Below are 26,445 nucleotides of genomic sequence, written 5' to 3' on the forward strand. Positions count from 1 at the left end.
GAGACAGAAACATGTGAAACTTTCCGAGGGTTCTAGTGGAGGGAGTGCTAAGTTGCGCCATCTCCAACACTGCTGTGATCTGTTCCCATCCAGTGGTTTTATCTCTGGCTTCTTGACCTTTGTTGGCTCTCTGCCTCCCAGGAACACAAGCCTCTTCATGACCTCTGCACCACTGACCTCTCCAGTCAGATGTCCTATTAACCTCTGCACATCCCCACACACTGCACAGCCTACTTGCAATCCTCCCTAGACATAAGATGCCAGTCCCCATTTAGGCTGTTCTGTGCCTTTGCACAGAATGCCACCCGCCATGTGATCTCTTGCCATCAATATCTCTGAGGCCTTTGCGCAGGTTTATCCCTCATTTACTCCCTCCTCTACATTGCTTCTGTAGTTTGGTCATATTTCTAGAACTGTACTTAACCACTATATTGTGATTATTTGTTTATACATATGCCTCCTTTCAAAAGTTGTACATTTCTTGTAAACAACATCTGTGCCTTGATATGCTCAGTTTCCATCACAGCATCTGAATCATAGCTGGGCACACAACTAGACTACATTTCCAGCCTCCCGTGCTGGGAAGTATAGTCATGTGACTGAATTCTGATCGATGGAATACAAGCAGGGATGATGGACACCTCCTCCAGACAACCCATAATATCTCCCTACAACCCTTCACATTCCCTCTTCCCTCCCCTGCTGACTGGATACAGAGATCCATGGGGGGTGGAGTCCCCACATGGAGGAGTCTGGTTCCCTGAATGACAGCCTACAGCATAGCCCTCCAGTAACCAGTTTGGGTCTAAGATGTGAGCAGGAAAAAATCCTCTATTACAAGTCACTGAAAGTTTGTTACACAGTATTAGCCTGTCTTCCCTGACTAATACAAAGGAATTCAGTCATGGTCTGATGAACCAAACTGAAAGAGGGAAGACTTAATATAAAATGCATCTACCCTGTCCCCTTCCACTGATGCCGTCAAGCATCACGTCCCCTACATGATCGAACTATTCCTGAAGCCAAGCCATCAGCCCTCTTCCCGCTACCCTATCCAGCAGATCACACATACAGCATTTAGAATGCCGTGCACTAAGGAAGGGTGGCCCAACAAGGGTGGGGACTGAGGACTTGCCAGATGATTTGTAAAAGTCACCACAAGTGAATGAGCCCCAACTTGAGATCCTGGTTCCACAAGTTTGTAGAAGGCACACCAAGACACAAAGCTGAATTGTAGGAAAAGGCCTTCTTCTACCCACACAGGCATCTACAACCCTGACACATGACCGTTCAAGCTCACGGGAACATTTCCAAGGACGGGAACCCACCACCTCTGAGGCAGCCCACACCAACCACCCTTGGCAGCTTCTGGAGTGTGCTGGAACGGCATTTCTCTTACAGAGCCCCATTTCACCAGGCCAAATTCCCATGCGGCCACTAAGCCTGAGACCAAATGGGAGAAAGATCACATTCGGACAGAAGGAAGAAAAATAAAGAGAAGGACTTCAAATGTATCCTTCCAGCACCCTCCACCCTCACGACTCAAGGTGTGATCTAAGACTAGATGATCTAAGACTAAGATGATCTAAGACTCTGGTGAGACTATCCTCACCAGAGAGCTTGGTGGAAATGCAGAATCTCAGGCCCTGGGCAGACCTACTGAATCACAATCTGCATTTTAACCACATCTGAGTAGTTTGTGTGCACATTAGAATCAGAAAGCCCTCACTGTCTTTGCCATAAGGATCCCAGCTAATCTTTAGCAGCTTTCCCACAGCAAGTCCAGCCTATCCACAAATATGGACATGAGGAGGAGGAATGGGAGCCAAACTGTAGAACTTGCCTTTCAAGGGGAGGGCAGGTCTGGCACCCCGTTCCCTATACTCAGCACCAGCTCGCCGTGCATTCATGTATTTCTTCAACACCAATTTCCTGAGCACTATGTGCTGAAAACAATAAAATGTGACAATGTGACAGGGCTGGCAGGCTCTCTGAGGAAGTGGTCAAGGAAGGCCTTTCTAGGAGCGGTCATGTGAGTTGAGGCTGGAGTGCCCAGGAGTCAGCTGCTTGAGAATCTGGGGGAAGAGTTTCCAGGCAGAGGGAACAGCAATGACAAAGGCCCTGCGGCAGCATTATGCTTGGTGTCCCAGGAACGAGTGGGTGAGCAGTGAATTAGAGCCAGCAAAGGAGGGCACAGGGGACTAATCTGGAAGGGTGCGCGGGGGCCCACCACCCAGGGCCTGGGGGCAGGGTAAGAAGTTGGGAGGTCATTCCCAAAAGAAAGGGAGACTTCCAGAAGGTTCTAAATGGGGTGTGATGTAATCTCATTTATGTTTTTAAAGGATCGCTCTACTTGGTGGGAGGACAGGAGTGAGAGGAGGGGGACCCCTGAGGAGGCCAGCTCAGTTGTCCAGGTATCCTGGGCAGAGATGACAGGACTGGACCAGAGTGGGGACACAGCAGACAGAGAGGAAGGGGAGCAGAGCACTGCTGCACTTTGAGGGAGGTCATACGGGACATACGGACTTGCTGTTGGGTTGGCTAGGGGACATGACTGGCCGGGTCTGGGGCGATCCCCACTGGGTTGGAATCCCTTTGGCCCCTCAGGCACTCGGAATAGCTGAGCCAGGCCGTCCAAGTACCGTGACCCAGACTCACGGCCTCAGGCGCTGGCGCTGCAGCTTCTGTCCTGAGAACTTCCTCCCTGGTCACCGAGGTTGGCCATTCGGCCCACAGGAGTCTTTCCGTGGCACTTCTCCTTAGGCCAAAGGCTTCCTGGTGTCCCTTCACATTTCCAGAAGGAGAGGACAAGGTGGAGGGCAGATGGAAAAGGAAAAATCCCCAAAGCAAAAATGAAAACTCAGGCAGAGCTGCTGGGGGAGCCTGGTAAAGCAGCCCACACAGCGAGGCAAGCCACCAGGGCTGGGCTTGGGCTTCCCTAGCTCCATGCTCGGCTCTGTTTCGCCAGGCTTCCCTGCGGGGAGAGCTCCACTCTGGCCAGGGAACCAGGAAATGCGAGAGGAAAATGTCCCCATGGGGCGCTGGGTCCTCCAGACCACCCTGGTGCCCACCTGTCGACTGCTTGTCCAGGTGCCAGCCCTGCTGCTGACCCAGGTAGTGCCTTCCTCCCAGAGACCTCGACGTGGGGGTCACCCACCTAGCACGGGTGCAGGAGGCAGGGGAAGAGCAAGGAGGGAAGGGGCTGGCTGCTTGAGGGCAGCCAGGTGCATGTGTGCGGGCCTACCTCCCTCAGCGGCTCTCCTTCACACGGGCCCAGGGCCATCCTGCCTCCACACCTTTGCTCACACCGATTTCCCTGCCCCCTTCTCAGGCTACCGAAAGCCCGGACCCTGGACCCAAGGCAGGAGGAAGGGAACCCAGCATTCGCCGGACACCTCCTCTATCTGCATCACTGTCTGTCTTTCTTTCAGAAAGTATCTGAGCACAATTACCCCTCCACGTGAAAAAAGTGTCGGGCAAACGTGGCAACACCTGAACGGTCGCCAAATCTGGGAAGTAGAGCCACTGAGATGTTATATTGTTTTTTGTAGGATTAAACCATTTCATAACTAGAAACAGAAATGCCGGAACAGAGAAGCTGACTTGGCTGCAATGCAGAGAAGCTGCTGGAAGGGCCAGACGGCAGCGCGGGAAGTCCTGGTAAGAACACCGTGGGTGCAGGTGAGGCATCAGGAGGGCTTGGCTGGGGGGCTGAGTCGGTCCAGGGGGAAAGGAGGGGCGGGGGCGGGAGGTGGGAGAGGGGTGTGGGGGGAGAATGCAGAGAGGGGTCTAGATAGGAGCTGGGGTTTATATGTGCCAAGGGGCAAGCAGATGTGGGGCTTCTCAGTAGAGATGCCTTGCAGGGCCGCCGATGGGCCGGCTCACAGCCAGTCCCACCCTGAACCCAGTGACTTGCCCAAGACATGCTTACCCCCTACCCATCCCTAGGTGATGACAGAGACTTGGAGCACAGGATAGCCCCTCACTGAGAGAACAAGTCCAAGGGAGAGCAGAGCCCTGCCTGAGCCTATGCCAGTGGTCCACTTCCCCAGATCACCAACAGCTGGTGAGGTAGTCCAGGGACCAGCCTGACCCTACAAGAGCAGCTCCCTATCTTGCCTGGCTATGTCTAGCAGGGATAGCACTGGGGCAGGTGGCCTTAGAGGAACAGCTAGCATGGGGCAGGGGTGGGGATTAGGTGATGGAATACACAGCTGAGACCCAGGAGACCCTCTGTCCAGCCAGAGAAGGGAAAGAGCCAGCCCGAGGTTCCTGCCTGCCATGTCCCCAGCCACTCTCTAGGGCAGCCCAGGTGAGGGCTGAGAACACTGCCAGCCCAGGGAAGGGAGACTGCAGTCATGTCTCTTCTAGGAGGGGGAAGAGCCAAAGGCTGGCCATCAGGGATGCCCTTTGGAGACAGAGCATCCTCCCACCAGGGTGCCCAGACTGTCACCTGATACCAAAAGGAATGCCTTTGAAAAGGTTAATTTATGAGGCCGATGCCACATACTCCCCGGAGAAGGAGGAGGGCAGCCTCCCTCCCCCAACCAGCTTTTACCTTCAAGGTTGCAGACCTGTGAAGCCCCTGACCCCAGCCCTGTCCTTCTCCCAGAATCCTGCTCAGGATGTGACAGCACATGGACGGGGAGATAGGAACAAGAGAGACCCTGACTGACAAAGACATACCACAGCAAGAGAAAATGCCTCCAGAAAAGTCTTGGGAAAGGCTCCAGGGACCAACGGAGTCATGCCAAGAGACAGGCTCAGACTCAGAGACCCCTGGAGAGATAGAGATAAACAGAGAAACTGGAAAAAGAGCAAGGTGGAGAGAGAACACCACAGGAAGAACCCAAGACTCGGAAGCAGAGAACAGACCAGGAGCCTATGCAGGGAAACTGACAATTCTCTCTGCCCAGCCTAAAGCCTTCCTCCCCAGCCTGGGCGGAGGGTCGGGGTAGCAGCCCCTCCAGAGGGCTGCCGAAGCCTTCCTGGCATGGGTAGGCACGGACCCGTCTCCTCTCCAAGGTGTCAGGGCCTCCCAGGTGGGCTCCGCAGTGCTCTGGCCCACATAGGGGCCACATCAAAGTTACAAGTGGCAATGGATGAAAGGGGTTCAGCAGGCAGATTCCAGAGCCACACTGCACAGTCTGAATCCTGAACCCCTCAATTGCAGGGAGGGCAGTTCTGCAGCTATACCCTTCTCCACCTTGGGTCTCAACTACATAGCCAAGAAAGCCAGGCGTTCCAGAGTAGCTCGAAGTGTCCCAACTGCACCAAAAAATACATACGCTGATGGACAGAATCTCAGTGTTGAGTCCTCCTACATTTGGTACATCTCTTGGCCTCTCTCCCCCATCTTGGTCCCTGTCTCACTGCACTGTAGGACAGAATTAGGAACAGGCATGGCCCAGCACCCCCAGGGACACAGACAGGGCTTCCCTCCACCTTCGCACTGGGGGCTCCTCCTCCCAAGGTTCCAAGGCAGAGAGTGGAGCCCATCTCCTTGAGGAGCCAGGCAGGCTGGCCTGCACCAGAGATGCCCTCACCAGCAGCACTGTTTCAGTGGTAAGAACGACCGCTTGGCACATGCCAGAACCAGGCTCTCTGAAAGCTTCTCAACTCCAGCCCAGGCAGCAGCCTCCTGCTCCTATTTGTTTTTTTGTTTTTTTTTTTTTCTTTCCTTCAGTGGCATCTGAATGTGGTCCATAAAGCCCTAGGGACACCCCTGCGCCCTCCCATTCCTAGCCTCCACCCAACCTGTTGCCAGCACCAAGCTCAGACTTGGGTTTGGCCGAACCAGCCACTGTGTTCTACTGGGCATCAGATACACGTAGATGGAACCCAACCCCGGCCGGCATTTAGGGCCATCAACTGGCCAGTCCTGCAGCATTCACTGACCACAGCTTCGGGGTGCCCAAGACCCTTTCATGTCTGGGAAAATGTTCCCCTGATTCAGGCTGGACAGACATGGTGTCCACAGCGCCCCTGCCCTCCTCCGGAATAACCACCATCCTGATGATTTTCCGTAACTGCTCCAGGTTCATGCGCAAAGGCCTCTTGGGTCTTATCTCCGGGAAATCTCACAACAGCTCTGAGGCTGCTTCTGTACTGAGAACTATCCCATAGCTAAGAAGGTGAGTCTTGGAGGCCAGGTAACTGTTCAGGGTCACCTGGCTGGTAAGAGCTGGGGTCCACGCACACACATTTGATAACAAAGCCAGAACTTTCCTTCACTGTGAGAAACTGCGCCACTTGGAGAACTAGGAATTTGGCATCAAGAATCCCACAATCAGGGGTGCCTGGGCGGCTCAGTTGAGCCTCTGCCTTTGGCTCAGGTCATGATCTCAGGGTCCTGAGATCGAGCACCGCATTGGACTCTCTGCTCAGCAGTGAGCCTGCTCCCCACCCCCAACTCTCTCTGCCTGCCTCTCTGCCTACTTGTCATCTCTGTATGTCAAATAAATTAATAAAATCTTAAAAAAAAAAAAAAAAGAATCCCACAAGCTCTTCTGGAGACCCCAGTGTTACCCAGCTGTGGAGGTTTCTGAGGAATCTAAAACCCTTCTTCCTTAGCTCCAGCTAAATCGAGGATAAGAAGGAAACAGTGTCAATCCTCTGACAACTCTTACAATGGCCTGGTCTGAGGGGACATCCTTGAGATGCAAGAATCACAGCCCCTAAAGTCACTTGGGGGCTGAGGTCCAGCCAGGCTGACGGGGAGCTAATGAGGGGGCTAGCATCTCTGGGTCCCCCTGCTTGTGGCAGTTCATCTGCTGGGGGTGGGGTGGGCGGAGGGGTGCAGAACAAACTGGCTTCCCTCAAGCCCATAGCCCAGGCTCCCACCACTCACCCCGGCTCCCCCACACACCTAGCTCCACACAAGTCAAAAGCAAAATCAACTGTTGCCATAGGGTGAGGGGGTGTAACGATGCCAAGACCTCCAGGCTCAGATCCAGGAGCTGCCTTGACAAGCCAGCCAGGGGGCCCCCAGAGAGCAGGCCCGACGGCTGAGCGTTACGCTTTGCCTTGCTCACTCATGCTGTGCCTTCTGCCCTGCCCTGACTCGTCCACCAGCTGGTGGCTCTGGCTAAGGCCAAGGCCATGGGCCAGGCTTTTCTGTCCAAGACGACCCTGACTTTTCCCCAAGGGGTTCCCAGCACCAAGCCCAGTGCCAGGAACGGCCCCAGCACCCCTCCAAATGGGCCAGGATGGGCTTGAAATTCTCTCCCGAGGGAAGGGAGTGACTTGGCCCCAGTTGAAGACTTCAGGGAGTGTGCGCACACACATGCGCGTGCACACACACACACACACACACCTCACACAACACTCACCTGACCGCCACCAAAGATCCTCCTTCCCTTCATTCTCCAGGATGAAGAGGCACACTGTCCCCCATCCACTTGCCAGCCAACGTTCCTGCTGCTTATCCAGAAGGGTAGCTGGGGGACCTGGTTGGGGCAGAGCTAAGTTTTCCAGGTCAGATCTCCGGGCCTGAGGCCAGAGGAGGGAGGTGACAGGTGGCAACTGCACTCTGGGGCCTCCCTGAGCTACCACCCAAACACACCCTGACATGACACCTGATGCTGGGAAAACAGGGCGCACAGCCCCAAGCAGTCATGCAGGCATGTGGCCTGACTCAGACGCCGCCTCAGGTGGAGCTGGGGTTTATCATCAGAGAGAGGTGGGCGGAGGTGGGCAGGACATGGGGGCTGAGCTCCAGGAAGGAGCCAATCCTTGAAGGACCTGCGTCCAACCTTTTGGGAGCTTCGGGGGAAGTCTTCTGCTCTTGGCAGGGGCATCTTCTCCGGGGCAGGGGGCATGCCTCCTCTCCCACCAGCTTTCTTGGTGATGCAATGGGGCATTCCTGCCCTCCCCACCAAAAACCAAAGGAGGCCTTCTGGATGGGAGGCCAGAATCCCAGACTCGTGAGAGCTAGAGGCTAGGGTGCCTGAGTTCTAATCCTGCTGTCACTTCATGGCCTTGTAATTTGGGCAGGTCCCTTTCCCCTCCTGGAGCCTCACTTCCTCATCTGTCAAATAAAGGAAAAGGGCTACATGGGAGGGTAGCCAAGAATTTTCACTCAAGGTGCTTTTACCAATTGAAGGTAGTCTCTCCCTGAAGGTATCTGATTTTATTTTTTTTATTTTTTTAAGGTTTTTGTTTTGTTTTTTAGATTTTATTGATTTATTTGTCAGAGAGAGTAGAGAGTGCGCACAAGCAGGGGGAGCGGCAGGCAGAGGGAGAAGCAGGATCCCCACTGAGTAGGGAGCCCAATGTGGGACTCAATCTGCTGAAGGCAGATGCTTAACAGACGGAACCACCCAGGTGTGCCTAATGATGTTTTCTTTTAGAAGGATTCTGGGACCATGTCTGGGCTCATGATCGATGAGTGATGTCTGCCATGGGTATAGGACAGGAACATGCCAGGATCAATTAATGATGTCTGCTGTGGGCATGAGGCTGGAAAGTGGCCACGTGAACACCTGAGAGGTATCATCCTAGTAGGTGATCTCTAAGGGCCTTCTGGTTATAAAACTCACAATTCCACCTTTCATTCCCCAGCAGACCTGGTTAACACTGGTTGGCAAGCACGCACCTCTCGTATTGTGATATTTGCACACAGCTGATTTCTCTCCTGGCAAGAGGCATTTTCATCAGCCCTGCAGGACAGTTACTGGGGGAGCAGGCAGCCTCCTGAACTCTCTCCATCCATCCGTACTCACAAGACTTCACCCAGAAAGTTACAGACAAGGAAGCAATGCCAAGATTTAATATCCAGAGGACATTTCAGCTTTTCTTATAATTGCCCGCATGTCTATAAAGGAGCTTCCCCACCGTGTGAAAATCCCACCCTGGCACAGGGAGGTGATGAACACTCAGCAATGGGCAGAGATAGCTCCTGGCTGCGTGGTGCAGTCACAAGTGAAGGTCTCATCTAAGAGGGCCTGTGCCCTTGAGCTCCCTGGGAGGCATGTGCCTGGGTCACCTACAGACCATGTGCTAAGAACATCGGCAGCGTGGTGAATATCCCGCAAGTCTGGGCTGCTGAGTCAGAGAAGCTCCTCTCCTCTCTTTGTATCTTTAGGCTCTGCTTGGCAGGAAAGTTCTCCTGATGGCAGGCTCCACCAGAGACCACGCTCCCGCCTCTTATTTCCCTTTATACACAAATGTGTGAGGCTGTCCCCCTCTGTACTGTGCCCCAAGTCCACCACCTTTCCTCTTCTACCTTTCTTCATCAATTCTGGACCCGCGAGTCCCCTGTGTATAGGGTTATTCCTAAAACCACAGGGTTGGGGAAACTGCACAAGAAGGGGTTACTAGCAGGGTACAAGGGAACCCCAGGATTTCATCCTGAGCTGGCCTCAATGTAACATTTCACCAGGCCCTCCCTTTCTTTCCTGGGGAACAGATACCCTCAGCACCCTCCACCCCCACCCCCACCCCCACCAACAGCAGAGCTTGGCAGAGGAGAAATCAGGAGCAAGAGAGAGAGGAAGCTGGAGTTCACCCTCAGGCCACAGGGGCAAGATGAAAGGCAGTAGTTAAAGAAGGAGCCGGCTGGGGGGTAGGGGGGAGGGGAGCCAGCCGTGGAATTCCCAAGAGCCTCTGGACTCCCTACAGGGCTCCCCTGGAATCCCCCTGTGCTCCATCAGGAATCTGAAAAATGCCTCCTTCTAAGAGCAAGGAAAAAGAGCAACCAACAATTACTTGTTTTCCCAACAGTGTTGCTGGGAGGACTGTGCTTTGGTCATGTTGGTCATCACTCTTTGGAGGTGGAGAGCTCTATCTAGGAAACTCTTAGCATGGCCACCTGCCCCTCCCGCCCGGAGGCCTGCTGAGCTACGGGATGTAGATGAAGGCTGCGTCCATGGGGGAAGGAAGAAAGCTCCACCTGCCGATGGAGTGGGCATCTCCAGCTCTTTCCCTCACAGTTATGTTTCTGCAAGCCTACCCACTGAGTGGTCAGCTTCCCTGTCCAGAGTCTCCACGTTGGTCACGACTCTGTGGGCTTTCTATACGTGACTAATTGCATTCTTCGTATCCCCCCAGGAGGTGGGTATTTTCATTAACCCCATTATACAGACCAGAAAACCAAGGTACAGAGAGGTTAAAGAACTCACCAAAGGTGATACACAGTTAGTAAGGGCTGGAGCTAATCTTGGATCCCTATCGCCCTGGCTGTGGAGTCACTGCTCGTAGCCCCCTCACTCACAACCATGCAGCTTAGTGTGTTTCATCGTGACACAAGGCCCACCCCCCAGGTGCTTCTTGCCCCAGGGAACACACGTTTGTATGTTTTGAGCAATATCTGAAAACAAGATTCCAGTTTGACAAGGTAATTTGGACAAATCCCTGAGGGTGGTTGTAATGGGTTCTAACCAGTCACATTCCACAGGACTCATTGAGAGTGATGGCTCAGGAAGTATGCGGTAATGTGATTTTAACAATTATTGTCATTTTCTTTCTTTGGCTAGATATGCTCATGATGATTTTTTTTTAAAGCGGTGTGTCTTCTGTCCCATTATACTATAATGACCAGGAGAGACATATTAAATGTAGACCTCCTACTTTTCCCACCTCTTCCCATAGGTATCTTTTTAATTATTAAATATTGACATTGTAAATAATATATGAGCATATTCTCCTGTTTTAAAAAAGTAAAACATTACAAATAAGGTTACGTTTCCCCTTTGATCAAGATCCTCTTCTCACTGATGTCCCTCACCTTCTTCCAGAGATAACTTTATGACCACATGGAAATGCATCCTTCCAGATACTTAAAAAATATTTTTATACTTATGCTGCACATGTCCTTGTAGCAAATATGTCTTACTGTTGTTTTTGCATAAACACTACGTCATTTGAAATCTGCAGTGATCATTCATTAACATTTCTTGGAGATCCATCCATGGAATGGAGATTAATCTCATTTGTTTTGACCGTTGAACAAAATGCAGTGAGAATACCACCACTTACTTAGCGACCCTCTGTGGATGGTCACGGGGTTTCCCACTGTCACCATGGCAAACAACATGAGGTTCTCTATGCCTTGCTGGGACTGTGGACTGACCTTAGTCAAAGCCAACGTTCTCCTCTGCTCAGGGCATGTGAGCAATCACAGTGACCTACCGCAGCTCACCACACTTCGGGAGCTGGCCCTGCCATGCCAGGTGCTGTGACTCTCTACTGTCCTTGGAACGAAACTATTCTTAGAACTTGGCAAGTTCCCTCCCCAGGTTTTGGCCCCCACCCCTTGCCTTTACTCTAGGGTCAATGACTTCAAACAACACAGAGCTTGCCTTGATGATGAAAAGACAGAGCCTGCAGGACAGAAACTTCTCCCCTCTCCTGTTCTGCTCTCAGGCTGGTCCTTGGCACACATCAGAACAACCCCCCCGCCATTTGACCACAGCTGTGGTGTGCTTTGAACATCAAACCAAATGAGAGCAAATCTATGAACTACACTAAATGAAGCTGAATGAAACAAAAACTAAACCAAATTCTAAATTTAATAAGTAGAAAGATGAACACAGATGTTAACCTGCTAAACTGATGGACCCAGAATAGGATTCTTCTTCTCCTAAAAACACAGTGATCCTAAAAACACAATTAACACACTCCAAATGGCTTCAGAAAGTGCCCCTCCAACACACACACCCATCCCAAGGCCAGGAATCAATGATTTGGAGGGGGCAGTCTTGTTCATCCATATTGGCCTGGTTATTCGACAGCTAGAAAGTGAGTGTGACCTCGGGTGGGGTAGGTAAGTGGAAAGTCTAGAGAGATGAATAAGGAAGAGAGATGAAAGCTCTTCACAACAAGTTAAATCCTTCAGAGCACATGAGTGGTCCTGAACACCGTCCTCAAATCCATCTTGCAAGCAGTGTGGGGGATGCCTGAGGGCCTCTCCTGGCGCTCGTCAAATATTGACGCTCTGCACTCACTGGCCGGAGTTCAGAGCCAAGGACCAGCGGCAGCACGGGGCCAGTGTTTGCCGAGCGATTACCGCAGCCCAGCGCCTTGGAGGTCAGATTGTGAAACAGCCTTCGGTGGAGCGGGGCCTTCAGAGAGCCTTCCGGTCCTGCCCCAGTGCGGGGGCTACTTAACAGGGAAGGAGTTGTGCAAGGACAATTATAGAGGCTGGAAAGGTGGTCCAGTGCCAGGGAGAAGGTGACTTAAGAGCATCTGCGGCCCTTTACCGTCCTCCTTCTCCCCTTAACTGTACCTCCAAGTATTCCAAGCCCTTTAGGGCCAAACGGGCCTCACCGGCAGGGCTTGTCCCAGATAGTTCCCTCTGGACATGTCCCTTTTCCTGATCAGATAGGCGGAGTGGTGGATTATTTTTAGAAGACATCAACTTCCATTTGGAGACCGAGAGCCTCTTTTCTCCCTATTCCCAACTTAACACCCGAAATGCCCTCAGAAGCCCTCCCTGGCACTGACCCGGTTTCCAGAAGTGTTTGGAATAGCTGTTGAATTGAATTGCTCTACTGATCGGGCAAACCGCGATGGAACAGTCTCCTTCCTCCTGCTGGGGCCCTAAAGATTTGCGAGGGCAACGGGGGAGGGTCTGGGAGGGTAGCAGGGCCCTCAGGGTGGGCATAAAGCCAGATCAAGCCTGATATGTGTCTCCCCAGATGGTCTACAGCGGCACAGTCGTAATACAAACATTCTATACCTGTCAGTATGGAGCCCTGGGCCACTATGGCTACTGCATACTTACAGACAGCAAGTACGGCCAAGAGAGCCGATTCATTTCATTCTTACAAAGGAATTTAACTTAATTTAATTTAATCTTTCAAGTTTTTAATTAAATTAAATGGAAATGTAAATAGGCCCATGTGGCTAGTGACTAACACAGTGAATGCACAGGTGTGAAGCCTCCATGTGCCCCAATGGGCAGGGAGAGGGGCCATGCATGGGCAAGAGAAGGTTTGGGGCAGAGTACAGGGTCTTATCCCCATGCCCTTGGAAGGATTTCAGGAGGGTATGAATGACTGAAAAGGTTAGAAAATTATATATGTATACTCATGCCTTTATCTGAGGAGAGAGTCTTTTGCTTTCATTAGAAGCACAAAAGAAGCCCTGATCTCAAAAATGAAAGACAGTAACTCCTTGATCTGTCAGATGCTGCTCACTTCTCCAGGGAAGCCTGCTTGGATCCCTGAATATAGGGTTTTTCAGCTGTACATCTACAGTACTTTACTTTGTAGCATTTGAAATGTATAAAATTGTACGTACATCATTTTTAAGAAGATTTTATTTATTTATTTGTCAGAGAGAGAGAGAGAGAGCACAGACGCAGGGGTGGGACAGAAGGAGAGGGAGAAGCAGGCTCTGCCTTGAGCAAGGACTTGATGCAGGACTCGATCCCAGGACCCTGGGATCATGACCTGAGCTGAAGGCAGACACCTAACCAACTGAGCCACCCAGGTGCCATAGATAGATAGATAGATAGATATAAGATATGGATATAGACATAGGCATAAAATTTTTTTAACTAAAACTCATCTTATTTCACTAAGGGGTAAGTCCCATAAATTAAGCAGTAACCAGATCTGCTTTTGCTCATCAATAAATCCCCAGAGACTGACATAGCGCATAGAGGATAGGCACTTAGATTAGATAGACCGAGGGTGGGTGGGTGGGCGGATGGACGGACAGATGGATGATGACTGATGGATAGAAGGAAGCAGGCATGCAAGCATAAATGAATAAACAAATTAACAAACAAATTAGGGATATCCTTTACCCCAATAACTGTAATTCTCAAAAGGCAACCAAAGCCCTCCAAACTGACATGGGGGTATGGGACTGTACCACTCCAGGCTGCTGTCCCAATCAGAATCGTACAGGCATCCTTCTTGTTCTCCTATCCTAAGAGGAATGCTCTTTCCTTCCTCTCCACCCATAGCACGTTGCCTGGTGATCTATCTAATCTCCAGTGTACTTCATTGCGTAAAAGTCTACCTTCCCCACCAGACTTCTAGAAGGAAGGGACCTTGTCCTTCTCAACTAGTATCCTCAGGCCGTCCCACTTCTGGTCCTGCAGAAGCACGAATGTGTTGGAGGCCAGTGCCCTCTGACCCTGGGCCAGCCTGGCTCACCGGTCTTTATACAACCACCCTCACCACTCACAGCCAGGGGAAGGTGGACAGACTGAGCCAAATGGAAATATAGGGCACACCATAAAATGTGAATTTCAGATAAACAACGAGTCACATTTTTAGCCTAAGTACTTCCCATTTGGGAACACAATATTTGGGACACACTTATAGTAAAAAATCACCACCATCATTAGTAATCTGAAATTCATTGGACATCTCCTATGTTATCTGGTGACCCTACTCCAGGGCCTCAAAGGGAGCAGGTAGCCAGTAAGTAAGGAGTGTGGGTGGCATGGGGGAGGAGGGAAATAAGGAGATAAATGACCAGCTCTGTAAAGTCCCAAGGCTTCCGATAAGTGTAGAATGTGCTACCAGCTTATCTGCAGGTTCTCTTCCCCAACACCATGAATGAACTAGCCCCCCATGCTTCACCAGACAACTCATTCATGCCACGGGTCACATCAAAGGTACACTATCTCTCCTCCAAGCACCAGTCCTTCCGCTCCCGCCTCCCCCAACCTGCCACCCACTCAGGGCCGGCTGTGCGTGCATGAGACTGTCCGTTCCCAAGGATCTTGCATAGATTTGCTCATGTAAACCTCACGACAATCCTCCTGGGTGGGCACTAATCAAATCTTCATTCCACAGATGGGCAAACAGAACCTAGAGAAGTCAAGGCCTGTTTCCAGAGTTATACAGTGTGACAGAGCCAGTAACCAGTCTTAGGCAGTGTGTCCTCAGTGCCTAAGCTCTATGCTGCTTTCTCGCACAGCCACTCAGCAAGGACACTTGCGAGGGCACCAGGGACCAGAGGCAGAGCAAGAAATGTCACTCGTTCTTCCTCTATAGGAGCCGCCATATTAAAGTCAGTGACCCTGATAAACAAGAAAGGCTTTCCAAAGTGAACACCACCGAAAGTCCTCATGTCATGAGTTCTGTAAAATGGACTCACAAAGATGCTACACTTGGCTCAAAGGTGAAATTCCAAAGAACCATCCCAACCCCTTTCCAAACTGCCTCTACAGGTGGCGATGACCCATGCAGACAGGCCTGGCCATACTAATGGTGAGAGCCAGCACATCGCACAGACACTCCATGCTGTGTGTCCCAACACACAGGAAATAAGCCCTCTAGGCAAGGAAGACGTTGGGGGGAGCAGCATTCCTTTCTCATGAGGTTCTGTAACTAGGGAGGGGGTGAGGGAACAGAACAGAAGACGGGGAAGAAAAGCTCTGATTTGAGAGTTTCCGCTGGCTCGCAGACCCTCTCTGGCTCATCAATGAGTCCTTTCAGGGTTCCCTCTCCCCAACTAACTTATCATTTCCTGTCCAGCACACTATACCCATTGATGGGGTATCAGCAAATCCCACCAGTTTATACCAGAAGGACCCAAGGAGATCAGACAGGAATGGGGGAGGTGAGGAGAGGAAGAGGCAGAAGGTGAGGAGTGGCTTCCACCCGTATTGTTGGACTAAGACAGGGTTTACTGGAAGACAGGAAGCTGGCTCACCTTCCGCTCATCTCATAAGTAGAGTGATAAGGACAATGGAATAAAGTCAGGTACTTGGGGGAAAACACACAGACCTGGCCTCTCCAAGATGACTCACTACCAAAAGCCTTCAAATGAAGGAGTGGACCTTGGTTGCGAGGACCAGGGGTGCGTTTCTCTTCTTTGGGTTTTTATTGGCTTACACTAGACTTACAGCCCTAAGGAATAATCTAGAACCTCTCAGTTTTCCCTTCCTGGTATAGGAAGTGTTTCTGTCCAAGCACGGTGATTCTGCCTTGATGGGTGCCTAGGCCCCTGCTGTCACCTCTGTGACCCTCTAACCTGGGCCACACTGATTGGTCCAGAGAGGGCACCTGACTCAAATCAGGCCAATCCAAGTCTTCCCTGGGATTCTTCAACTTGAAACTAGGAGAGTCAATCTCTCTGGTGTTGGGAATGAATAGATATGAAATTCAGGAGCTGCTGACAGTTGAGTTCCTCAGGAACCTGAGGAGAGGGCCCAGAGAGAAGCAGAGAACAGACTCAGACAGAAAGCAGCTGTGTTGTCAGCAGGTGTTCCTAGAGAGTCCACTGTCTCACTCTCCTCTTCACCCTCTGGTCAACTGCACGACCACCGCTGGTATCTCCTTCCAACCAAGTCTCCCATTTATCTGGGCTGCAGGAGTGTAAAACTATCCCTTGTGACTCAAAAAGTCTACGCAAGTGAGCTGGCACCAAGGGAGGTGTCTGCAGGAGGAGCTGTGTGAACACACCAGTGCACATTAGAGAGTCACACACGCCATGCGCATGTACGAACAGGGAGAGGGAGAGCCTTACTCGGCGAGACAGACGCAGTGGTATGCCCAGTTTGTGTCTGCAGTTCAAGAAACTGCTTATTTTCTGTTTCTGTCTCTCCTGTGTGTTTGCTTTTCTTTGTCTGCAATGACGTGGTGGCTTGTGTCTCACCCTGGTTGTTTACAGTTACATGTCTGCTCATGCACACAGCACCCACGGCCATCCTCCTGCCTCCCCACCCTGGTTTCCTACCCGCCAGGCAGAGGAGGGTGACAAAGCTTGACTGTTAAGACCATCATAGGAAGCCCACAAAGCCCAGTGGCTGCCTGTAATATTCCAGACTGAGCCAGGCCCAGCGAGACAGGCGAGGTTTCCTCATTTGTCCCTCTGCTCTGACCGAGACACGGACCCCGAGAGCTCGGACAGGGGTTCTCCGGATGAGTGAGGACATGAGAGAGGCCAGTCCCGCAGAGACCCAGGCCACTGCAGGGGAAACTGGGTACCATCTAAACTCAGACCACCTTACCTGCAGGTCAAAGAACTTGCTGTACCTCCGGTAGATGGTCTGGGACGTGGAGTCGGACCAGGTCACATTGATGATGTATACCTGTGGAGAAAAGGTAAGATCAAATGAGTGGGTGGTGAAGGCCAGGCTTCAAGCTGTACCAGGCACCATGTACCATGACTGGGGTTACCCCACGGCCATGACCATTCCTATCTCCATCCCCAGAACCCAGCACAGTGTCAGGTATCACACAGATGTACACACATTTATTTACACACACACACATACACACACAAACATCTAGAAGGATATTCAATAAACTACTAAGGATGATTATCTTAGATTAGGATTACAAGTGGTTTTCATTTCCTTCTTTTCTTTATATGTTTTTTATACAATGAACATACATTGGGGTTGTCGAAAATTCCCACTGGTTCTCCAACTCTTAAGTGAATGAGATTCTACAAGAGGTCTTCCTAAATTGCAGGTGTGGGGACCCACACTCCGAAATTCTGCATAAGTAGATCTGGGGTTTCAGGGCTCAAGTATCTCCATCTTATTTTGTTTTTTAAAGGCTTTATTTTTTTTTAAGATTTTATTTATTTATTTGAGAGAAAGAACACGAACAGGGGAGAGGAGCAGAGGACAAGCAGACTTCTTGCTGAGTAGGGAACCCAATGCAGGGCCCAATCCCAGGACCCCGAGATCATGACCTGAACCAAGGGCAGACGCTTAACTGTCTGGGCCACCCAGGTGCCCCCTAAAGGCTTTATTTTTATCCAGCAGTTTCAGGTTCACAGCCAAACTGAGCAGGAATTACAGAGCGTTTCCGTGCAACCCCGGCCCTCTCCCACCGCTTGGGTATCTATCCTTTTTAACAAACCACTTCTGCTGTAGTTGATCCTCAAACCCACTCTGAAAAGCACATCAGGTGACCATAAGCATTTCAGAGACGCGCTGATTCAGCCCAGTATCCCTACGTCTCAGCTCAGGGCTGGGCACAGGACAGAGTGCGCGCTCAGAAAACATTCTGCTGCACTGAACAATCGAACGGACACCCTGGACGAGAGGCACATTTGCAAGACAGATGTTAGCGCATGTCAGATTTGTAAACTTGTCTGAAATGAAGGCATTTCCAAGACCCCATTCCCAGTGTCACCCCACTTCCTGGGGCTCAGGCTCTCCACGGCTGGTGCCTCAAGCCAGTCTGGCCTAGGAGGTGGGCAGGCCTGCTGGCTGAAGAAGGAGAAAGTCCCCTGCCACACAATCTCTCTGGTGTTAAGGGCAACACTGAGACACTGTGGGACCCCTGCCTTGCTTCCTTCCTCCCGAGAGACCTAGCGGCTGTGTCCACAGCTCTGGTTCGCTTCCCAGGGTGCCCATCAGCATCTCCTGGCAGGCTTCACAAAAACGCAGATTTCAGGCCCCTGCCTAGGGATTCTGACTCAGTAGGTCTGAGGGGACTCCACCTGTGAGAAGAAAATGGCCAGCGAAGCCAGGCTCTCAGCCACCGTGAGAAGGAAGGAATGTGAGCAAAGATCCCTTGGCCTCAGGGTAGCTGAAGTCCCCGGATGCCCAGAGCAGGGCTGTCTTAGTCTGTCCCAGCTGCTGTAACAAACTACCATCGACTCGGTGGCTTAAACGACGGACATTTACTTCTCACAGCTATGGAGGCTGGAAGTACATGATCAAGGTTTCCGGTGAGACCGACTTCCTGCCTTCTAGTTGGTCTCCCTGTTCTGTGTCCTTCTGTGGTGGAGAGAGGGCGCTCTAGTCTCTTCCTCGTCTTCTGAGGACACTCACCCCACCCCCTGGGGCTCCATCCTCATGGCGTCATCTAAACCTGATCACCTCCCAAAGGCCCTGCCTCAAACATCACACTAGGGACTAGGGCTCCAACATATGGATTTGGGGGGACACAAATGCGCAGGCCACAGCAAGGGTTATGCACAGAGGGTACGGGGCTTCACGTCTGGCCACTCAGTTAACCTCTAAGCAAACGAGCTCTGAGTCCTCCACCCCTCCTCCCCCACCTGAGCCCCCTCACCGAGTCGCCTCACTCAGCGCAGTGTTCGTTGAGAACCGACATCGAGGAGAGGGTCACAGAGCAAAGCAAAGAGCGAGGGTTGCCACCTGGACATGGGGTATTCACGACCTGTTTTATGTGACCCTGATAAGAAAGAACGTAAAGTGAGAGGCCATCCCTACCTTCACAAGCCCAACATAAACCATTGACTATGATTATAACAGATAGGGGTGAGCTTTGCTTTAGATCATATATAAATGTCTATCTCATAGAATTAACGGTAGGAACCATTTAGGTAATGACCACTTCAGTCCAGCACAGTGCAAAGCACTCAGAAGCATTAGCTCATTCCATCGACGACGAAGCTACCATCGTTACCTCCATCCATTCTGTACAGGAGGTAGCTGAGGTTCAGAGAAGTTAGATAACTTGCCTGAGGTCACACAGCTAGTAAAATACAGAGCAAAGGACTTGAACCCAGGTCCAGCTGCATGCAATGCCATGCTCTGGACCACACTGGATATCTTTCTGCATGTAAATTTCAGAGTGTGGATATGTAAAGCAAACTACTTAATCAGGACTGAAAGACATCTTTCTTAATAAATCTCTGGGTGGCCTGAAAAGTCTGTGTGCCCTTTACATAGGAGATGGACCTAGAGGAACATGGCGGGCGGGGGGGGGGGGGGGTCATGTTAATTTTGAGAGAAAGAAGAGGCAGAACTCAGGGCCCAGATGGAAGTCAGTGGTTAGGAATGCTATAAAACCAGAGAAACACAGAGGAAACCCTCACGCACAACTGGCTTCATTGACTGTGGCCAGATGCTCTGGGGTTTTCACCAGGATTATAACCCATCCTATCCCCCCTGCTGACTCTTGGCTCCTTGACCTCCAAATCCTTCTGGCTCCATCTCCCGTCCCACCACATCTCCCCTTCCCACAGGTCCCAGGCAGGGAACAGATGCTGTACATGGCCAGGTGCTGCCTTCCTGACCTCTGCCTGGGTGGACACACTATAAGGAGGCCCCAAGCGGCAGTGCCCTCCCAGGAGAGAGCCTGTGGGCCATTAGACAGCAGCCTTTCTCCCCGGTCAACCAAGCGGGGCCTGGAGGAAGGGCTTAACTGGGGCTTAACATGACCCATGCTCCTTCCTCTTCAGTAATTAGGGGCTTCCCTTCACCTCCCAGGGAGAATTAATTATAGGCTCACAGCCTCCGGCAGCTGGGAGGCCTCTCCATCTGCAGAGGAGGAAACTTAGAGCCAGGATGGTGATTTGCCAAGGAAGAGGCAGACACTCTGGAGTCAGTCACACCTGGGTTTCCCTCTGAGGACCGCCGCTATTGGCTGTGAGACGTCAGCCCAGCCTCTCGGACCCTCAGACTCCTCCTCTGTTCAGTAGGCACAAGCTTGGGGTCCCCACTATGCTGGTTACCATAGCAGGTGTGCTCACTCCATTAGTGCCAGAGCTGGGACAGGAGCCCAGACCTCCCAATTCCCAGGCTAGGACTAACCAGCACACAACCAGAGCAACCCCTCACCCTCTGCACAGAGAACCATCTCTGTCTGACCCTTGACCTGAACCCATCCCAAAGGCAAGCCTCTGGAGAAAATACAGAGGGCAGGGTGGTGGAAGTTGCCCTGTGAGCCCTGCGGGCCACAGCCACCAGGCTGCAACCTGGCCATGCTTCCCCTCAAAACACGTTTCTTTCCTTTTTGGGCAAAGGCTTGCTCTCTGCTTCCCATGCTCTAAGTGAGCATGAGGGGACTCGGGTGCTGCGGTGTGGAAATAAATCCTCACCCAGGTTCCCCCAAACCTTTAGGATTTACCAAAGTCCCCCCAGCCTCCCTCGTGGACTAATGGTCTAAATCAGAGATCTCCCTGGAAACAGAAGCCCAGAGGTCTGGGCACAGTCTCCATACCCCTTTCTTTCATCTAGGCAGCCTCTTGCAAGGGCTCATCTGCTTTCCTCCAAACCTTAAACGTCCTAGATTACTGTTCCAGGTGAGCAAGGCAATTGCAAAATCCTGGCCCAACCCACACAAACCCCAACGCACATTAGATTCTCAAGCCTCTCGGAGCCGGCCCTGCTAGCATGGGAAACCCTAGCGATAAACCCCCGAGAAAGAGCAGGTGGAGGGGAAGGGGGACAGGGCAGAGGTCATCCGAGACAGCCAGCTCTGTTTACCAGGCCTGCGTCAGGGACCCAGATAAATTCTCCTCCGGCTGCAGGAGCGGCCCAGATAACGTTACCCCGCAGCTGGTTCTCAAGAAAGGTTTGCAACTGAACATCCTGCTTCCACACAGTCTACTTGGGGTTATGTTTCCCGAGTGGAGTTTCCCTTACTCTGGATTTTAAAAGCCCATGGATTCTATTTCCCCCGTTTCTGGCCCTTTCGGGCAGATGGGAGGCATCTAGGGGGCTCGCTGATGACCAGCAACTGTGTCCGGTTTCTGTCGAAGAGGCCGCTCCAGCGTCTCACATCCACCTGCCCTGCTTATCCTCTACAGAGGAGGGTCCCCACCACAGACACAACCGGGGAAACTCTCAGCAGACCCCCACCACGATGCCTTGGTCTGGCCAGCCCACCCGCTCTGGACCAACTTCCATCTGCTCAGCTCAACAGGCCCAAGAAATGTCTGAGGCTTCCAATCCTTCCAACAAGTAAACAACAAACAACAACTCCAAAGGAGTAAACAACTCCTTTCAACAGGTAAACAGCCATGATGCCAATCAGACTACAGCTTAACTCCAGAGCACTGAAAATGAAGCCCAGCCCAGTTCCTACGGAGGGACATTCACGATCGGACCTGGGCTGCAACAAAAGAATGACCCAAAGATATGGCCCAACCATTCTCAGAAGGCCTACATGGTTAAGTAGAAAGGGCCAGTACACACCTATTGCTCCCTGTGCTGACAAAAGGAGTTAGGAACTATGGAAGAAACCGTGTATCTTCGTGGCACTGTGGCTCTGTTTACTAAGGAAGGTCTTATTTTTTCTGGACCCCTGCCAGCTACCCCTGGCCCCAAGCCAAATGGAAACTCAATGACAATCTTTCTTCACCTGCTCACACCATAGTCCATCAGGTGGCTAGGACTAGGGCCTCTGCATACAGTTGTGTAAGCTGTTCACTGCCCAAAGACTGCCCAGTCAAGGGGCAAGTAGGGGCTGAAATCTCACCTATACCCTTCACCTCAAACTGTGCACTTTGGCTGGAAACTGTAAGCACAGAGAAAAAGGGGTGCCTTATTCTAATGCATATACAGTGCTTCTGGCCAGGACACAGCACCCTGTTGCCCTAGGCGGGGCTGTCACTGATTTGGGGGGCCCTTGAGGTCACAATACATCCTCAGGACCCAGCTCTTCAACTCCCCATGGAGAGATGCTTAACATTTGGAACCAAAGAAATCTGAATAAACACAGCCGGTAAAGGGGAGTTTACATCTGGAGACATGACCATCGCTCTGGCTTCCAGAGGGAGCAGTTCATCATACCAAGTTCTCCAAGAAGATGATGCCAGCCCATCTAAGGTATCAATCAGCTCTAACTTTCTACTCAAAGGGTCCCACGTACTATGCCCTACCCCAGGGATGGGAGGCATGGAACATAAGTTCCAAATCAGGCCAGACTGATCCTTGAGGTCCAAACTACCTTAGCAAGGCAGAGGACCCCAGGGCTGCTGCCCCCAATGCAAGTGGCTACACCAAAGGCTGGGCCAATCAATACCCCCTTTCCTCCCAGTTAGGCCCACTGAGTCCCACAGTAAGCAGTGAAGGCCATGGGGTCAAAGACTCTTCTTGACCACACCCAGATAGAAAGCCCCAGAAGCCAACATCTGACCTGGGTCCACTAGCTGAGCATCTAGCCATCTCTTGCAGTGCTCCTAGTCTGATTTCCACAATTAGCCAGTTATTGTATTTGCCTTTATTTGCTAATTATTGGCTCAGAACAACCCAGCACCGGACACATGTTACGTCCCTGCGGATTTAACATGGCTGAGTATGTACCCAACCCACCAAGAGCAAGGGCAGCAAACGTCTTCTCCAGCTGCTCTGGTGTCCCCCAGACCTGCCAGTCCACAGGGCACACTGAAATAATGAGTGACGGGTGGGTCTATCGCGTGAAAATCCATGCGGTATAAAGCACCAATGAGGTTAAAAGCAGCAACACTTGCGGATTATCCCACTCACCCCCAAAAGCAAATCCCCAGTGGCCAACAGTAGACTACAAATACATCCGGTTCAGTGCAAGGGTCTTGGCCAACCTAAAACCCGGTCGGCAAGATCAAGTTTAATAGCGTGTGGCTACTTGGCTAAAGTTTCTGCTCACTCCCAGGGTATGGCCCTATTAAAATTCCAAGCCCTCCTCTAGGGTGGGTACTTGTTCTAGGGGTGGGGAGGATGGTGACGCTACAGATTTGGGGAACAAACACCACCTAGTAGCTTAGCCTGGAGGGTGCCCCCCACCCCAGCACGCACACACGCAGGTTGACCACAGCATTAATGACCAGTTGGTGGAAACTTTCCTGTGCTCACACCCCCCTATTCCAGGGTCACGCTGGACCTCACATTTTTGCACCAGTCACAGCAACTGACGCAACCCCAGGAAGGCTCTGGGAGAGATGGGGCGTATGCTGGCAGAATGTTCCTCCCAGAATTACCTGTCCACTGGTCACCAAAACATAGCGCCCACCACAGCTGGCCTGCACCAAATGGCCCTCACCTGGGAGAAAGGGCTTTTTGGAGGGGTTTGGAGAGGGGAGAGCGGGCTCCTGTACCTTATCAAATACCTTCGAGATTGTTTAGTGGGTGCCCATCTCACAGTGTGGGTACCTGCTGTTGTCTGCAGGGATCACGGCCTTGATTCCTTATTTAACTTGAAAGGTAGTGGGTAGGTAAGAGGGTCTGGAAAAGCCTCCGTATCACTTGCAGCTCCACTTACGGGTGGGGCTAACAGCTGTAACCTCACTTCCGGGTTGTTGTTAGGATTCAGGAGCTAACCCTGTATCTCCCATTAGCACAGAAGCTCCCCAAAGGCAGATTATGGCATCCTAACGTTCCCAATGACACTACGCCTAAGAGGTGCTCACTTAATGTCCCTTAAGTAAGGGGAGGAATAAAACAACCAACAAACATTGAGCGAGTGCTTACCTAGTACCTGGTTTTGTGCCAAGCTAACGACAAGGCAATGTCCCCCGACCTCCAGGCCCTTCCAGCTCAGCCTGACAAATCAAGTAGGGAAACAGCGCAAGAAGGAGTCACAGGGCGCCAACACGTGGGGCTCAGAAAGGACCAAAGGCAGTGCTGGCACCACGGAGGGGGAAGACCACTTTGAAGGCATTCAGTGAGTTTAAATATTGGCTCTAACATTTCTGTGCTGTGTGGGCTGGGGCAAGTGTCTTGAATTCTCTGAGTTGGGGTTTCCCCAGCTGTGGCGTGTGGTTTCTAATGGGAGTCTCTCGTTAAATGTGATGATGGACACAGGACGCATGGCAAGCGCCCAACGAACATTCCCAGGAAGAGAGAAGGTGCGAACCAACTTCTTTCCCTTTGTGTGAGACGTGGAGCGTGACGCCAGGAAGTGGAACAGGAGGGGAGTGGGGAGTGGCAAACAGGGACACAGATGGGCGAGGACGGACACACGTGTGCGCACACACACGCCTGCACGCCCATGCACGAGGGCACACTGGCAACGGAACCAGAGCTGGCCTGGGAGAGCAGAAGGGCAAACTGACTGCTGCCTGGAGCTAGGAAAACAATGACCGCCCTCAGGAGCCCCCCGCTGAAAGGATGGGCGAGCTGTGCCAGGCCCCTCTGGGTCAGAGGCTTTTTTTTTTCTTCTTTATTTTACGTTTCCTGGAGGGGGAAATGAGTGTCTAAAGTTGGAACTCCCAGGATTTACAAACCCTCCATGGACCTTAAAAGAAGTTTCCGCTGTCAAAGCTCTGTGTATATGACCACCAGAACCAGGAGACGAACAGTAAGAGACTGTTCTTAGAAACTTTTTCTCATATGCACCAATTATTGGTTTCATCAGGAAGAACTCAAATAGCCACGCCAACTTCATGGGGCATTTACTGCATTCCAGGCATTGCTAAACACTTTATTCGGATCATCTCAGTTAATCCTTGCTACCACCTTTGATCCACAAACGAAGCCACCTAGAGAGGTAACTAGTCTACCTAGTCGTACTGGCGGCATGTCCCGGAGCTCGGCTTCAAGCGTGACGCTGACTTCATAGCCAGACCACATCAGCCTCTTCAATAACTATACCAGATGGCCTGGAACAAGATAGACTCCCTGCCCCAAGGCTCTGCGCTCCTACTTCTATCTGCGGCTCTGTTAGGGGTGGCTTCGCCTGTGGGTGAGCTATGCGGCAGTCCTGAAGTCACCCATGCGGCAAGCGGATAAGGAGGTCTGCAGGGGACCGCACTCTATTTTACGTGATCTGAGTTCATCACATCAGCTCCATGAAAAGCTGTTACTCACTCTGAGCCGCACTCGCCAGCCATAAAAGAGGGATGCTAAGAGCTGCTGCACTGTGAGGATTAATGAGAACACAAAACCCACCTCCAGTGCCCCGGACACCACAGTTGCTCAATAAATGTGATCTCCCTTTTCCATCCTCCCTCCCTCAGAGTGACTGGCATGGTCTTTTGCACTTGGAATTTGAGGCTCCTCCCTAGAAGTTTCTGGAGACAGCAATTAGCACCACATCTTGAAAGGAACCCACTTTGGGTTTCTAGAGCTCTGGACATGGTTCCCACTCCACACTTTCCAGAGTTCCTGAGGGCGTCCGGTTGAACCTTTGTACCTTCGCCCCTCCAACTGTGCCACCACCCTCTGGTCCCAAGCCAGCTTATCAGAGCAGACAGGTCTGACCACCTTGCACCAGCAGGTGCTCCAATGGAGAGGCAGCAAATGGGCAGCAGACATCTTGGCTAATGCCCAGGACCCCGGGGTGTGTGGCAGTGTGCCCAGACTAGGGGAAGGAGGCTCACCCTATTATGAAAATCGAGAAAAACTCTAGATGCACCCTGACATTCAGAAGCTAGAGTCCTGGAAACCTTAAACGTATCCTCTCCTGAACTATAGAGAGGGTCATGCTCCTGAGCTTCTGCCGGGCTTGGACACAGCCCAGTGGGTCGAGGAAAAGGTTAGAAATGAGGATTCTCACTCCACACACTCTCCAATCAATGACTGACCTGGACCCACTGACCAGGACACACACATCCTGTGAACGTGCCCCACTCCCTCGTCACACCCGAGAGAGCAAGGCAAAGGTTAACCCACACAGCCTGGCTTCCTCTTCCTGGGAAACAGAGCAGCCGGGCAAGGCCAGAGGCCAGCCGTCCCCTCCACACACAGCACGCAGGGGAAATGACCCCAGTGTTTCCTCCCCGCCATCTGACACTCTCACACCTTCCTCTCTACTGTGCTCAGCAAAGCTTGATTTTGACAAGGGGCAAATAGCTGTCATCAGGAATTTTGTTGCAAGGGACAGCCTGGACAACCGTTTTGGAAAG

General features: G+C 51.7%; 1 protein-coding gene across 2 annotated transcripts in view; it reads right to left on the reverse strand.

Moving 5' to 3' along the window:
* SH3PXD2A (SH3 and PX domains 2A) overlaps nt 1-26,445 on the reverse strand; it is a 231,778-nt gene that overhangs the window by 163,546 nt on the left and 41,787 nt on the right. For both annotated transcript variants that reach the window (XM_032313658.1, XM_032313656.1), the window contains exon 2: nt 16,919-16,999. In XM_032313658.1, coding sequence (XP_032169549.1) covers nt 16,919-16,999 — 81 coding nt within the window. The remainder of the gene's footprint in view (nt 1-16,918; nt 17,000-26,445) is intronic.

This window comes from Mustela erminea, chromosome 14, assembly GCF_009829155.1.
Source record: "Mustela erminea isolate mMusErm1 chromosome 14, mMusErm1.Pri, whole genome shotgun sequence".
Classification (NCBI taxonomy): Eukaryota; Metazoa; Chordata; class Mammalia; order Carnivora; family Mustelidae; genus Mustela; species Mustela erminea.